We start from the raw sequence: 13,681 nt of genomic DNA on the forward strand, positions 1-13,681 counted from the left end.
GGAAACCAACCGCCGCCGCCGGCGATGGCCCCGCGGAGGGGCCTCTGGGCCCTCCTCCTCGTGCTCGTGCTGACCACGGGGCTGCCGCGGGGCGGGGCGATGGGGCTGAAGCTGCCCTTCAGCCCCGGGGACGTGCTCCCGATCCTGCCGCGCCAGGTGGCGTGGCCCGTCATGAACACGCTCCACAGCGCCGTCGACCTCCTGCCCTCCTTCGTCGCCGCCGTCGCCCCGGGCGACCCCGCCCCCGCCGCCTGGAACGGCTCCTGCTTCGCCGTCAACGAGGCCGCCATCCAGCTCACCCCGGGCGACCGCAACGGGACCCAGATTGGCGGCGCCGTGCTACGCCTCAAGGTCCGCGCCTAAGACCTCGAATCCCCTTGCCTCAGTTTTTGCTCGATTATGTGAAATTAGGAGCGGCTGCTTGGGCGTGTAGCTGCTAATTGGTTCCGTATAGAACGAGGAGTAGGTACATCTGGGAACTACCCAATTGAGAGGGTATATGAGTGCTCTACTAGTGCAAATTAGGAAGAGTTGCTCTAGTGCATCATTGCTGCTTAGTTTTAATTAAGAAAGGGGATAACCGAACTCCGCTTTGAATGCGCACATTAGTTTCGATGTCTCCCCTCTATTTCTACTACCTTGCTTGCTGGGACCAGGATCTCTCCGCTATGAATGAACTTCCCAGAGTAGTTTTTGTTGATCTAATTTGTCTATATTTTTTTTTCTTGAACGATGACTGCAAAATCAGTCGCCAGACATGGTAACATCATCATAAATGGCAGGAGCTCTGCAGAGTTGATTCTGGAATCACAACATCATCGCTAATTACATTATAATTCTTATATAATTTTGATCATCTCTACTTCATGCAAATGCATCCTGTTATAGAGTTCCTGAAGGTAGCATCTTTCTACTCAAATTGAAATTTGCAACTTGTTTTCGCTCCGTTACCTCGTTTGCTTGCCGTGGTAATGCACAAGTACACTAACTATTGTGCTTCAGCTGCTGAATAGTAATATATACATACCAGCTTCTCGGTGGCTATTAAATATTTGCTTGAACTTATCTTGCAGCAGCCATTTTAAAAGAAAAATCTTAGCTATTCAGTATTTGGTTGAACCGATCCTGCAACAACCATTTTATAAGAACAATATTTGGGTTGACTTTATCTGCACTGGACAATTTTGTGATCGTGAACATTGGCTGTTTTTAGATGGTCTGATTATCTGAGTAAACATGGGTTTTGTGTTGACAACTTGACGTGTCTTCTGGTTATGCAGACTGCTTCTGCTCAGAGCTGGACATGCATGGATCTTTATGTGTTTGCAACACCATATAGGATAACATGGGATTACTACTTTGCGGCCCGCGACCACACTTTGGAGATAACGTCATGGGAAGAAGAAGCAGAACTGGAATATGTGCGTTCTCTTTCTGAAAGTTCCCTATAGCGTTTCAGTACCCTATGTAAGTAAGAACTGATTGATTTCCATGTATTTATCAGGTTAAGCAGCATGGCATCTCTGTTTTTCTCATGCCATCCGGGATGCTTGGGACTTTGTTATCTTTGATTGATGTCCTGCCTTTGTTTTCAAACACTGGCTGGGGTCAAAATTCCAACTTGGCCTTTTTAGAGAAGCATATGGGAGCTACATTTGAGAAACGCTCTCAACCTTGGGTTGCTAATATTAGAAAGGAGGATATACAATCTGGTGACTTTTTGGCTCTGTCAAAGATTCGAGGACGATGGGGTGGGTTTGAGACATTAGAGAAATGGGTAACTGGTGCATTTGCTGGGCATACTGCTGTCTGCCTGAAAGATGAGAATGGTGAACTCTGGGTTGCAGAATCAGGTTTTGAGAATGAAAAGGTAATCTATAGCTTGCTATAGTATGAATTGAATCTTCATTTATCATGTCATTTTGTTTATGTGATGTATGGTGTCACATATCGATTAATAACATGCTCCGGCTGTTGTTACTTTATTTCTTATCTTTTCACCCTAATCATGTTCATTAACAACATAAACAATACTGTTACAAATCCTTCTAACCTTCTGAATATACTGAAAATAATGAGGATTAATCCAAGTTCGTACTTCTCAGTTCTTATCATTATGCTCATCCTTTTGGTTTAAATATTGTATTTATTCAACTTATTATGCTCTGGTAGTGAACCTTTACTTGCTAAAGCTAGCCTTACAGTGGTTATACTACATTGCTCTTATTCCAAGGATAATTTTTATGTCCTTATGGCTTTAACGCCTGGTCAGTCTTGGGTATCTGCTGCAGAGCAATGTTAAGGCCAGCAGGCAGCAGCAGAACTTCCCTTTTCCAAAAACAATTGTATATGAGTATTCCATGCATGTTTTTCCTGTGCAAATAACTGCAGTCCTGATTTGTCTTGACTATACTGAATTGCAATAACAGGGAGAAGAAATTATTGCTATAGTTCCTTGGGATGAGTGGTGGGAAATGGCACTCAAGGATGGATCAAATCCTCAGATAGCCCTTTTGCCATTGCACCCTGATATACGTTCTAGATTCAACGAAAGTGCTGCATGGGATTTTGCCCGGAGCATGGCAGGAAAGCCCTATGGCTATCATAACATGATATTTAGCTGGATTGATACTATAGGCGACAATTATCCACCTCCCCTTGATGCTAATCTGGTAACTCTCCCAAGCCTTTTCAAAGCCTTCATTATTTTTCTGTTTGCACCTTAACCATGTTACATGTTTAGTTCCAGATTTATCAGTGTTTAGACGTATTGCTTGTTATGTTTCCAGTGCCTATGTAGTTTACCTGTACAGATCAGACAGGAAATTGTGCCAATAGTGGGAGCCATCTTATCAAGTTAGTTAATATTAAATCTGTTGTCTAAATCTTAATAGAAATAGGACGAGTTTCATGCTTTGGACCTATGTTCTTACTTATTATCTTGTTAAAAGGGTTGGAACCATACTTGGAAACATGTAACAATGCAGAAGAAAGCACATGATCTCTTGAAGTTGCATGGTAAAGTGATACTGAATTGGCAACCATGTGAATGATATACTCCATGCTAGCAGCATAAATCTATAGAGGGCATCGGTCCTTTCATACTGAAGATAAAAGAATGCTAGCTGTTATGAGCTTTCAGTGAAGACTAGATAGCTTAAAAATTTACTCCCACGTATTGCACTATTTTATCACAGGTAGTGTTTGAATTACTCAATACTGTTTTCAGGTAATGGCTGTTATGTCCATGTGGACTAGATTACAACCACTTTATGCTGCAAACATGTGGAATGAAGCTCTTAACAAACGACTTGGGACTGAGGTTTGTAAACTACTTTTTACTGTGTCTTGTTTTGTTTGGTAAGGTAAAGGGCCCGGTAGTTTGCAGTGATTCAAGCTGACACAAGGGTAAAGTAGGGTTGCGGTTTCTTACGAGTTTTTGTTATGTGGCTGCTAGGGTTTGGGGGGGAGAGAGAGGGCTGCGAGGGCGCGAGAAGGCCGGCCGGGGGCCTTTTGCCCACGGCCGGGCAAGAGGGCCGGGCAAGAGGGAAGGGATTTCCTTCTTAATTCTTGCTTGATTAGATTGATACATCTCCTCTCCTTATATAGAGAGGTTTACTTAACCCCTAAGCAAACGACCCTTATCTCTAATTAACCCTAAGACTAACGGGCTATACCGCCAGCCCAAGCCCATTACGTACTCTAACACTACACCCCACGTGGACATGCAGCTCGTCCTCGAGCTGCAACCTAAACAAACCATGACTCGACGCAACACAAACCTAACACCTAAAAACGAGCCTTTTACATCTCGGCTTGTTTTATTACTCTCAACCTGAAATGGACTGGGACGCTTTATTGTTGACCCCTGAACATAAAGTGGACACCATCCGCCCGTCGGACGTGCAGCCACCTGGATCCCATGGAAACCAGCGGGACAAAAGGAGCCCGCGCGGCGGCCGGCGGTGGAATGCAGTGGTGCTACGCGGTGCGCTCCTGTCGGTGACACCATGCCTTCTCCCCGCTGGATGACTGTCAATGGCGCAGACTTTGAGGTCGCTGCCCGCGGGAAAAACAGCATGTCCGCCGCCCGTGGGGGAAACCGCACGCCCAAGATCCACGACGCAGCGGACGAGATCGAGGTCCGTTGCGCAACGAAGCGCAACTTGGAGGAGCTGCAGCTGCAGATCACGCATCTCCCGCACACGCCGACGCACTAGGAGGCCGCGCGCAGCAGCCTGCAGCCTCACCGCCGCCGACACGTGGCGGATAGCGATCCAAGCCGGAAGCGGTGACGGCGACGGAGGGAAACGGACCTGGTGGAAGGGCATCCCGGGCGGTGTCGATGTAGAGCCCGGGGCCAAGGTCGCTCCCACACCGCCGAAAGGCAGGGACGGCGTCGGTGGCGGCAGCAGCCGCTGCTGCGGTGTTGGTGGCGACGGCAGCAGCTGCTGCTGTTGCAGCTGCCCACCGAACGGCAGGGACAGCGTCGGTGAGGACAGCAGCTGCAGCGGCGGCGTTGGTGGCGCCGGCAGCTGCTGCTGTTGCTGCAGCGTCCCGGTGGGGAAGAAGGCGGCCCGGCGCCGAGGTAGGACCCGGCCCGGAGATGGTGGACAACGGCAGCGGGGACTGCAACAGCCCGACGTCGGGTGGCGGCGATGACAGCAGCAGCGTCGGCTGCAGCGGCCCGGCGATCGCGGCGTTGGCCGCCTGGTGCGTCGGCTGCCACGGCAGCAGCGCCGCCGCCGGCAGCGGCCCGTAGGGACCGGCCAGGAAAAGGTGGATCTCCTGGACCGCGGTGGCGAGATCGCGGAGGGCTGTGGTGATCTCCGCCGGGGAGAGAACGGCGGGGACGTCGGAGTGCGGCGGCGGCGGGTGGGAAGAACTCGATGGAGGGTTGGACATGATCGAACCCGGGAAAGCTGATACCAAGTGTTATGTGGCTGCTAGGGTTTGGGGGGAGAGAGAGGGCTGCGAGGGCGCGAGAAGGCCGGCCGGGGGCCTTTTGCCCACGGCCGGGCAAGAGGGAAGGGATTTCCTTCTTAATTCTTGCTTGATTAGATTGATACATCTCCTCATGTAGAGAGGTTTACTTAACCCCTAAGGAAACGACCCTTATCTCTAATTAACCCTAAGACTAACGGGCTATACCGCCAGCCCAAGCCCATTACGTACTCTAACAGTTTTTTTTTCACCTGAGTTCTGTTCTGGTTCTGTGCATACTTTTAGGCTCTAGCCTTCCACTGCAACTTAAATACAATAATTGCATAGCTTTCTCTGGGGCTTAAATGAAAATTGAAATGATAGGCTTGCCCTGATTGGCTGTTATTTTCTTCTACTAAAGATTTATTAATAGTTCGCCTGCTTCTAACTGCCTGGCTCAGTTATCAAATTCATGTTATCTGTGCTGTGCAGGGTTTGGACCTCAAGGGTATCATTGTTGAGGCTGAAAGTCGTGGCATGTCTTTTGATCAGCTGCTTACCATCCCTGAGCAAGATGAATGGGTATACAGTGATGGCAAATCAACCACTTGTGTTTCCTTCATTCTTGCAATGTACAAAGAGGCTGGAGTGTTTGCTCCTTTCACAGAGTCGATTCAGGTCACCGAGTTCACTGTAAGTGTCACAAGTCCCTTCACCTGTCATAGTTGAAATTGGACGTGCTATTCTTTGCTGCTCATTGTAGACAAACTAATGTTTGATCCCATTAACTATGACGTTTCTCTTGAAGGCATTTTTATACTTTCACATGATATATATTTATGTCCATTCTGAAAGTTCTAAACCAATCTTAGATGTAGAAATGCATTAACTCTTGTTCTTCGGTTGATTGGTCTCGTGTTACTAAATTACTTTCTACCTCAGATACGGGATGCATACATGCTCAAGATTTTCGAGGACAACCATGTGAATCTTCCGAGCTGGTGCAATGCTGAGGCAGATAAGCCTCCCTTCTGCCAGATACTCGGGGAGTACAAGATGGAGCTACCCGAGTACAACTCCATAGAGCCGTATGCGAAAATGAACGAGAACTGCCCATCATTACCACCGACGTACAAGCGGCCATCACGCTGCTGACATGAAACAACATATATAAGCTGATGCTGCTGTTCCTGTAGTAAATTGTTGTCTAAGTTATGTAAATGAAGGATGCTGTATATAGTTGTTTGGTAGATGGCTGTTTCCACACGGGTAACAGAGAGCAGCGCGCAGTTTCCTGCCAGTTAGTGAAGCAGTTCTTAACCCATGCTTCCAATGTGAATCTGGCTTCGAGGATTTGCTCGCATAGATAGAACTTTGGAACATAGCTATGAAAACTTGATGTTGATGACTTATCTTTGCTTCATGAATTGTATGTCCCTGAAATAAAATCCATGTGTTCTTCAGATGTTGCATGGCGTGCATTTGCTTTGATTATTCTGAGAGCATCTCCAGTAGCGTCCCCCAAAGCAATTTGGGGCGCGCCGGACCAACAAACGGTTCCAGCCGCGTCCCCCAAAACCCAATTTTGTCAGGCGCGTCCCGATACGGTGTCCGGCACCCCGAGCCCGTCCCCGCCCCACAGGGGACGCCGGACACACCGAAAAGCGAGGCGGGGAGTGGTGGGGCTGACCCATCAGCGGCACAATAAATTTTGACCTAACCGTCGCCTACCTTGCGATGGAAGTTATTGGCACGCAGCGACGGTGCAGTTCCCGCAGAGGCGCAGCGACGCGTCTCGTCGTGCCTAGCTCTGCGTGCCATCGTTAATGAGCGCCACCGCTCCCCCGCCTCCCTCCGGCCTATAAAAAGGGCCGCCTCTCATCGTCCCTCTCACACACAAACCCTAGTGCCTCTCTCCCCAACCCTAGCCGCCACCATCTCAACAAGAGTCGACGCCATGTCTAGTAGAGGCGGAGGCCGAGCTCGCGTCTGTGGTCGTGGTCGTGGCCGCGGCAGAGCTGCACGCTCGTCGTCGCCTGCCACGTCGTCGTCTTCATCGTCGGAGATGGACGTGAAGCCGGGCGTGCTGTTCGAGTTCGTCCCCGTCCTCAAGGGCGACCCACGCGGCATCCACAGGCTGCCGGACTCCTTTGCCGAGTACGTCGCCGGCGACGACCGCCCGCGCACGATGCATCTGCGGGAGGCTTCGTGCGGCTACTACCGGTGGATCGTCAACGTGATCTACGACGCGCGCGACAAGATGTACCTCAACATCGGCTGGGAGAAGTTCGCGCGCCACCACAGCCTCGAAGCCGGCTTCATCCTCCTGTTCTCCTACTTCGGCGACAGGGACATGAGCGTCAAGGTCTTCGACGAGACGCGCTGCCATCGGGACTACCACGGCGACAGCACCGACGAGGAGGACGACTAGTGTTGTTTCTTTGCAGCGAATACGTGCACGAGGGTCTCTGTCTGTTCTTCCTCGGTAGAACCAACAAGGGCACCGTCACCAGCTGGATTTTCCAGTTTGGGTGACTGGGTGTGCCCTCGAGTGTTCTTTCTTGGCAGCGAACACACGAAACCTTCGATGCACGACCTAGTTAGGTTTAGTTTTTTTGCAATATTCTATATTTGTGTCCACCATGGTTCAAACTATGTATTAGTTTGTGGAAAACCATGTTCCAAACTATATCTTCGTGTAAACCACGTTCCCAATTATGTATTAGTTTGTGGAAATTGAAATAAAAATGCCAAAAAAAAGTATTTTTAATGTTTGGGGGCGGCGTTTGGGGGGCGCGACTGGGGAGCGACGTCCCCCAAACGCGGCACAAACGAAACACGTCCCCCAAACGCTCAATCCGGCGCGGTTTGGGGGACGCTTTGGGGGACGCGACTGGAGATGCTCTGACGTGAAAAAAACATACATTGGGCACATGCATCGTATCGATCAACCGATCATTTGGGGCCCAATCACTGAAACTGTTTATCATGATGCAAGAAACAATGCCTAGCACAATCCAGTTATTAAAGAAACTAGGAACTCCTTGGCCTAAAGACAGGCTTGATGAACAGATACTCCAATAATAAATATTCAACAATTAGAGAGAAATGAACTAGGAACCTACCATTAAACTTACAAAAGATAAAAAATAACTACACATTTCTTATAATGACGGAACAACCATGTACTTCTAGAAGTTTTCAAAATCTTGGTGGTACATTTTCTAATAATCGGCATAACCACAGAATGCCCTCCCCATTCCCCAATGCATGAAAAGAAATCGATAGATAAGCACTCTTATACTTAATGTTTGAATTAAAGAATGAGTCATATGACAGACAGACAGACAGACAGACAAACATATAGATTTCAGGTTTACATGATTACATGTGACTAAATACAAAAAAAACTAAGGTATTTTGAAGACACATGATAAATATATTTAACTACCCTGGCACAAAATTAAGAAAGTTCAAATAACTTGCATTTTTTCAAAACACAAAGAAATGATTAGAATGCTAAAATATAGCGTCTACTTTGCGTCTAGAGAGGCAAATAATATTACAATCGTGGGATGATATAGGTCGGCTGGTTGCTCTTACTTTTTGCATTAGTTTCATACTCACTCCTTGCCAAAAATATAATGTATATAAATTTTTCTAAAAAATAAATGATCTGAAGTTTGATCAAGTATGTAGATAAAAATATCAACATCTAGGGTACCAAATAAATAACATTAGATTCACCGCCATGTATATTTATATAAGGTGTATAATTGATATTGTAGATATAGCTACACTTTTCAATAAACATGGTCAAACTTTACATCATTTGATTTTAAAAAAAATTGTATATGCACTATATTGTGGTTAGGGAGTAAAATATTCTTATTTATCCGTTGGTTTGCCAAGAATGCAACTTCCTCCGGAGGAAAAGTGCAACATTCTAACCATCTAGGAATTAAATTAGGGAAAACAAACATTTTTGCTAGCGAGTTTTTTTTTTGGATGTTTTGCTCACATTTTGTCCCTCCATCCGCGAATAAATGTACTTCTAGCTTTTGTTAAATCCAACAAATTAAAATTTAACTAAGTCTATAGGAAAAAGTAGCAACACTTGTGACGCTAAGTTAGTACTACCTCCGTTTCAAGGAATAAGGCGCACGTGTATTCTAAGACGAATTTTAACCAAAAAAATTGAGGAACAAAATTTTGATTATATTATATGTAATTAGTATCGTTGGATTCGTATTGAAAAGAACTTTTTAATGATACTAATTTCATATAAATAATGTTTATCTATTTAAAGTAATTCTTGGTCAAACAAAAAACACGTAAAATGAAGATGCCTTATTCCTTGAAATGGAGGTAGTATTACCATCCATCTTGCAATGTGATTACATAATATTTATTTATGTTATGTACTATATTGCTACATTTTTCTATGTAGTTAGTCAAAATTTAAGAAGTTTAATTTAACACAAATGCTACTTATTCATGGACGGAGAGTAAGATGTAGTCTTTAGTGTTTAAGACGACAGTGATACCTCCAACCCACCAAGAATCAAATCATAAATTAGTTTTTTTTTAAGTGCTTATAAAGTTATAAAGTTAGAGTATGCATGCATGCGTTTTGGCTCCCGGGAGCATTTGCTCCCGGTTTTTTTGACAAATTAAAACAAATTAAAAACTTGTTAAAAAATTCCGGAAAAAATCATGCATGTACCTGACCATGGCACGCACCACCGTGTAAAATTTCGTTGCAAAATGTCATTGTATGCGCCCTGGACAAAAATGACAAATTTCTGACATGAAATGAGATCCAAAAATATGAATCTCAGATCTGGAAATTTGTCATTTTTGCCCAGGACGCATACGATGACATTTCGCAGCGACATTTCACAAGGTGGTGCGTGCCATGGTCAGGTACGTGCATGATTTTTTTCAGAATTTTTTGAAAAGTTTTGAAAAACAAAATTTACTCCCCAAAAATCCGGGAGCAAATGCTCCCGGGAGCCAAGATGAATTTCCGTGCATGCGTCTGCATTTGACAAATACTAGTATGTACTACGAGATTTACTGTGTTTTTTTATTAAAGAAGTACTGAGTAGGATGCTAGTCGCTGCTATTGTGCGTACCGTATCAGCCACCGGCGAGGCCCGAAATTGCCAATTGCCATCACTAGTTTTCGCCGTCAACACGCCGGCGACAAGTCAACCCGGCAGTCATCTCAACCATCAAATTCCAGCAGAGAAAGGGCGGCGCTGTAGCCCCACCGGCTCACCACGATGCCGATGGACACTCCACCGCGGCGCGCGGCGGCGCTGTCCGACGACGACCGCCTGCTGGTCGACCACTGCGCCGCGCTCTCCTTCCCCTCGGGCTCCCGCTCCCCGACCTCCGCCGCCGCCGCCGCCTCCTCCTTCCAAGTGCACCACGCGTCCCGCCCGTACCCCTGCGCGGCCTTCGTCTTCACGCCCACCTGGTCCGCCGCCGGCTGGATGCCCGACGCCGGCGGCCGCGCGCCGTTCGGGGACGCGGAGGTCGACCCCGTGGTCTTCCCGTCGCTCCGCAGCGTCGGGAGCGGCGTCCCCGCGCGCGCCAGCGCCGCCTTCATGGCCGCCTTCGCAGGCCTGCTCGACGGCTCGCCGCTCCAGTCCGAGGTGAGCACCTTCTTCGATCGCTACTTCGCTAAAACTATCTCTGAACCTTCTGCACTTTGCTACTTCAGACTTATGTAGGAAATAAGAACTTTCAGGACGGAAACCTTATTTCTCCTGGAACAAAAGCTCCATTCCTGTTGTCATAGAAGATATTTCAAATGCTCCTTTTGGATCAACATTTTGGTGCCTGCCTTCTGTAACTGTATCGTAATATTATGCGAACCGGCATGAGCTATGGGATGCTTATTGGAGCATTTGGAGATTAGTGTAGTGCTCTAGTGTTTTTTAGAGAGGGACTACGGGTGATAGGGAGCATCTTTTCCTTGTATTTTCCGTATTGTTGTAATGCCTTTGAAGTACTATCTCCGTTCCAAAATATAAGCCTTTTTAGAATGCTAGGAACGGAGGTAGTACTTTTTTTGGTGGGTTTTTCGTTTTCGTAGTGCTTTTATGGCTTAACTAGTTTGATTTGAGCCTATGAAACAGAGCAAGAGAGTTGCTTAGACTCTGTGGTTACAGTGTCAGATTTCTCGTAGTAGATGGAAGGCTGCAAAGTAGTTTAGCTTAGTGCCATTTATGTTCCGTGAAAACAAGTAAAATGAACCAGATGTTCTATTATCATTTTGACAGAAAAATGAAGTGACCACAGTGATTTCAGCAGTTCTACCGATTTACTCCCCGCTTTTGTTGACAGCCTTTATTTTTCTCGTTATGGGGATACACCTTTCATAATCTTACCTCATGCTCTGCTATATTTATATCAATAGAGTGAAAGTCTTCTTGATATGGCGAATTTTAGTCGAACAGCATTTTCAACTGAATGATGAAGGGGTGATTTCTGTTTCTTCTGTTACAGGTATCTAGAGCGGTGGCAGAGGAGAAACGTATCGTATTCACAGGCCATTCATCAGGGGGTTCAGTAGCCACCCTTGCTGCCATATGGTTTCTTGAGAACTGTACCAGACGGGGAAGTGTCAATCAAGCACAACCGTTTTGTGTGACCTTTGGGGCACCTCTTGTTGGAGATAATATTTTCAACCACGCTGTTAGAAGGGAGGGCTGGTCGCAGTGTATCTTGCATTTCATCATGCCACTAGACATCATCCCACGAATACCACTGACCCCCCTTGCATCCTCTAGAGAACAAATTCAATCTGTTCTCGATTGGTTATCTCCTCATAGTCCAAACTTCTCACCTGCTGGGAATTCGCTTGTCATTCCTGAGTTTTATGAAACCTTGTTGAGAAGCACGCTATCTATTGCCAGCTATGAGGCCTGCTCTTTCATGGGATGCACTAGCTCAATCCTAGGAACACTTACGTCCTTCATTGAGCTCTCCCCTTACAGACCCTGTGGGACTTATCTTTTCTTGACGAGTCCCGAACAACTGATTGTTCTCACAAACTCGGATGCTGTATTGCAGTTGCTATTTTACTTCCTTCAATTGGATCCCCAACAACAATTGCTTGATGCTGCTGCCAGAAGTTTAAGTGCTCACTGGCAATATGAATCGATTAAGCAATGTGTGACACAAGAGATAGCTTGTGTGGACTACCTAGGAGCAATTTCATCATCCCTTCCTGGTAGGCCAATGAATGGAACAGCAATTGGTGGACTTGAACTGGTAAGCAATCCTCTTCTTCAAAAACAACTGTGGCTTGCCATATTAAAGATCATTACTTTAGTTTTTAGCCAAAGGCAACACATATGTTTGTAGGTTAGTAAATAGCAGTGTACACATCAAATTTATATCAGCAGTCATTCCCAATGACACAGTTCTACGAGTTCTGTTTGCATACGTTGTCCCAAGTTTCAAATACTAGTAAAGTAAATTTGATAACCAGTCCAATCACATAATGGCCACTTTCATATTACAGAGTAAGGAAGCTATGCTGAGCCTTGCTGCAGCTGGACAATGGGAGAAGCAAAGAGAGATAAACCAAGCAAAGATAGACGCAAACTGCAGTAAAATTCAGGAAGCCCTCAAGTCCCTGAACGAGTACAAGAGAACATGCGAGCTCCATGAAGTGAGTTACTACGATTCCTTCAAGCTTCAGCGGGAAGTGCATGACTTCAATTCAAACGTACGTAGGTTGGAACTAGCCGGCCTTTGGGACGAGATAATTGAGATGTTGCGAAGGCGTGAACTTCCGGATGCGTTTGAAGGGCGAGAAGAGTGGGTGAATCTGGGAACCTCATACCGCCGGCTGGTCGAGCCCTTGGACATTGCAAACTACTACAGGCATTCCAAGAACGAGGACACCGGCTCCTACCTCTGCAAGGGGAGGCCAAGGCGTTACAAGTACACGCAGAAATGGCGCGAGCAGTTACTGCGTATCCCACTAGGTTCCAGCCTCGAGTCGTGCTTCTGGGCAATGTCTGAGGAGCTCCAGGCCGAGATGGTCAACGGCAAATCGTTCCAGGATCTCAAAGACAGGGTGGGTAAACTGGAGAGCGATGCACTTGGATGGTTCACCTCTGGAAGTCTTGGCAAAGATGTGTTTCTGAGCAGCTCATCCTTCGTGATATGGTGGAAGACGCTCCCAGAGCAGCACAGGTCTGCATCCTGCATCGCGAGACTTGTACCTCCGTAAGGTAAGATCTCTTTAGAGCTAGCCGTTTCCGATATGCCAAGAGCTACTGTATATTGTGTTTCTGAACTCTTACGTGTAGTACTTTGTATGTACGTATTCTCGACGGTAAACAGACTATTTAAAAATGCTAAACAGTTGCCACATAAAACTCACCTACCTATTGTTTTATGTCGCTGGCCTGACCAATTTAAGTAAGAACTCTTCTTTACTACACCACCAACAGAGGAGTATTTCAGTTGCAATCATAGGATATTACCTTGTCATATGCTTGATAATACCGCAGGTAGATGGTCACTAACTTTCTCCCAAGCACTCGAGTCAGCGAAATAACTGTTTCGTAGTTCTACTTTTAAGAGTCAAGTCAATATAAGAAGTGTAGGCTCAAAGTTCACACCGTCAACATTGTGAAGGACGAGTTGGATTTTTGCAAACAATTATATGTCAAACAACATGCATCACAACGATGGAGTTAGCTACTACTAAAATCAACCCAGATACTAG

General features: G+C 46.4%; 2 protein-coding genes across 2 annotated transcripts; both read left to right on the forward strand.

Moving 5' to 3' along the window:
* The first annotated feature begins 24 nt into the window (after nucleotides 1-24).
* Nucleotides 25-6,140, forward strand: LOC124656838. Its single transcript, XM_047195508.1, has 7 exons — nucleotides 25-351; nucleotides 1,281-1,421; nucleotides 1,505-1,870; nucleotides 2,430-2,672; nucleotides 3,230-3,322; nucleotides 5,416-5,616; nucleotides 5,866-6,140. The coding sequence occupies exons 1-7, from the start codon at nucleotides 25-27 to the stop codon at nucleotides 6,076-6,078; spliced, it is 1,584 nt and encodes a 527-aa protein (XP_047051464.1). The 3' UTR covers nucleotides 6,079-6,140.
* A 4,056-nt stretch (nucleotides 6,141-10,196) lies between these two features.
* LOC124654211 (protein EDS1L-like) lies at nucleotides 10,197-13,332 on the forward strand. Its single transcript, XM_047193228.1, has 3 exons — nucleotides 10,197-10,586; nucleotides 11,443-12,210; nucleotides 12,464-13,332. The coding sequence occupies exons 1-3, from the start codon at nucleotides 10,212-10,214 to the stop codon at nucleotides 13,178-13,180; spliced, it is 1,860 nt and encodes a 619-aa protein (XP_047049184.1). The 5' UTR covers nucleotides 10,197-10,211; the 3' UTR covers nucleotides 13,181-13,332.
* The last annotated feature ends 349 nt before the right edge of the window (nucleotides 13,333-13,681 follow it).

This window comes from Lolium rigidum, chromosome 5, assembly GCF_022539505.1.
Source record: "Lolium rigidum isolate FL_2022 chromosome 5, APGP_CSIRO_Lrig_0.1, whole genome shotgun sequence".
Taxonomy (NCBI): domain Eukaryota; kingdom Viridiplantae; phylum Streptophyta; class Magnoliopsida; order Poales; family Poaceae; genus Lolium; species Lolium rigidum.

Excerpts from the sequence above, each read along its gene's own strand:
- LOC124656838 (XM_047195508.1), top strand. The coding sequence starts at position 25 with ATGGCCCCGCGGAGGGGCCTCTGGGCCCTCCTCCTCGTGCTCGTGCTG. Across the intron at positions 1,871-2,429 it reads CAGGTTTTGAGAATGAAAAG|GGAGAAGAAATTATTGCTAT; the intron begins GTAATCTATAGC and ends TTGCAATAACAG. Across the intron at positions 2,673-3,229 it reads CTCCCCTTGATGCTAATCTG|GTAATGGCTGTTATGTCCAT; the intron begins GTAACTCTCCCA and ends TACTGTTTTCAG.
- LOC124654211 (XM_047193228.1), top strand. The coding sequence starts at position 10,212 with ATGCCGATGGACACTCCACCGCGGCGCGCGGCGGCGCTGTCCGACGAC. Across the intron at positions 10,587-11,442 it reads GCTCGCCGCTCCAGTCCGAG|GTATCTAGAGCGGTGGCAGA; the intron begins GTGAGCACCTTC and ends CTTCTGTTACAG. Across the intron at positions 12,211-12,463 it reads CAATTGGTGGACTTGAACTG|AGTAAGGAAGCTATGCTGAG; the intron begins GTAAGCAATCCT and ends TTCATATTACAG.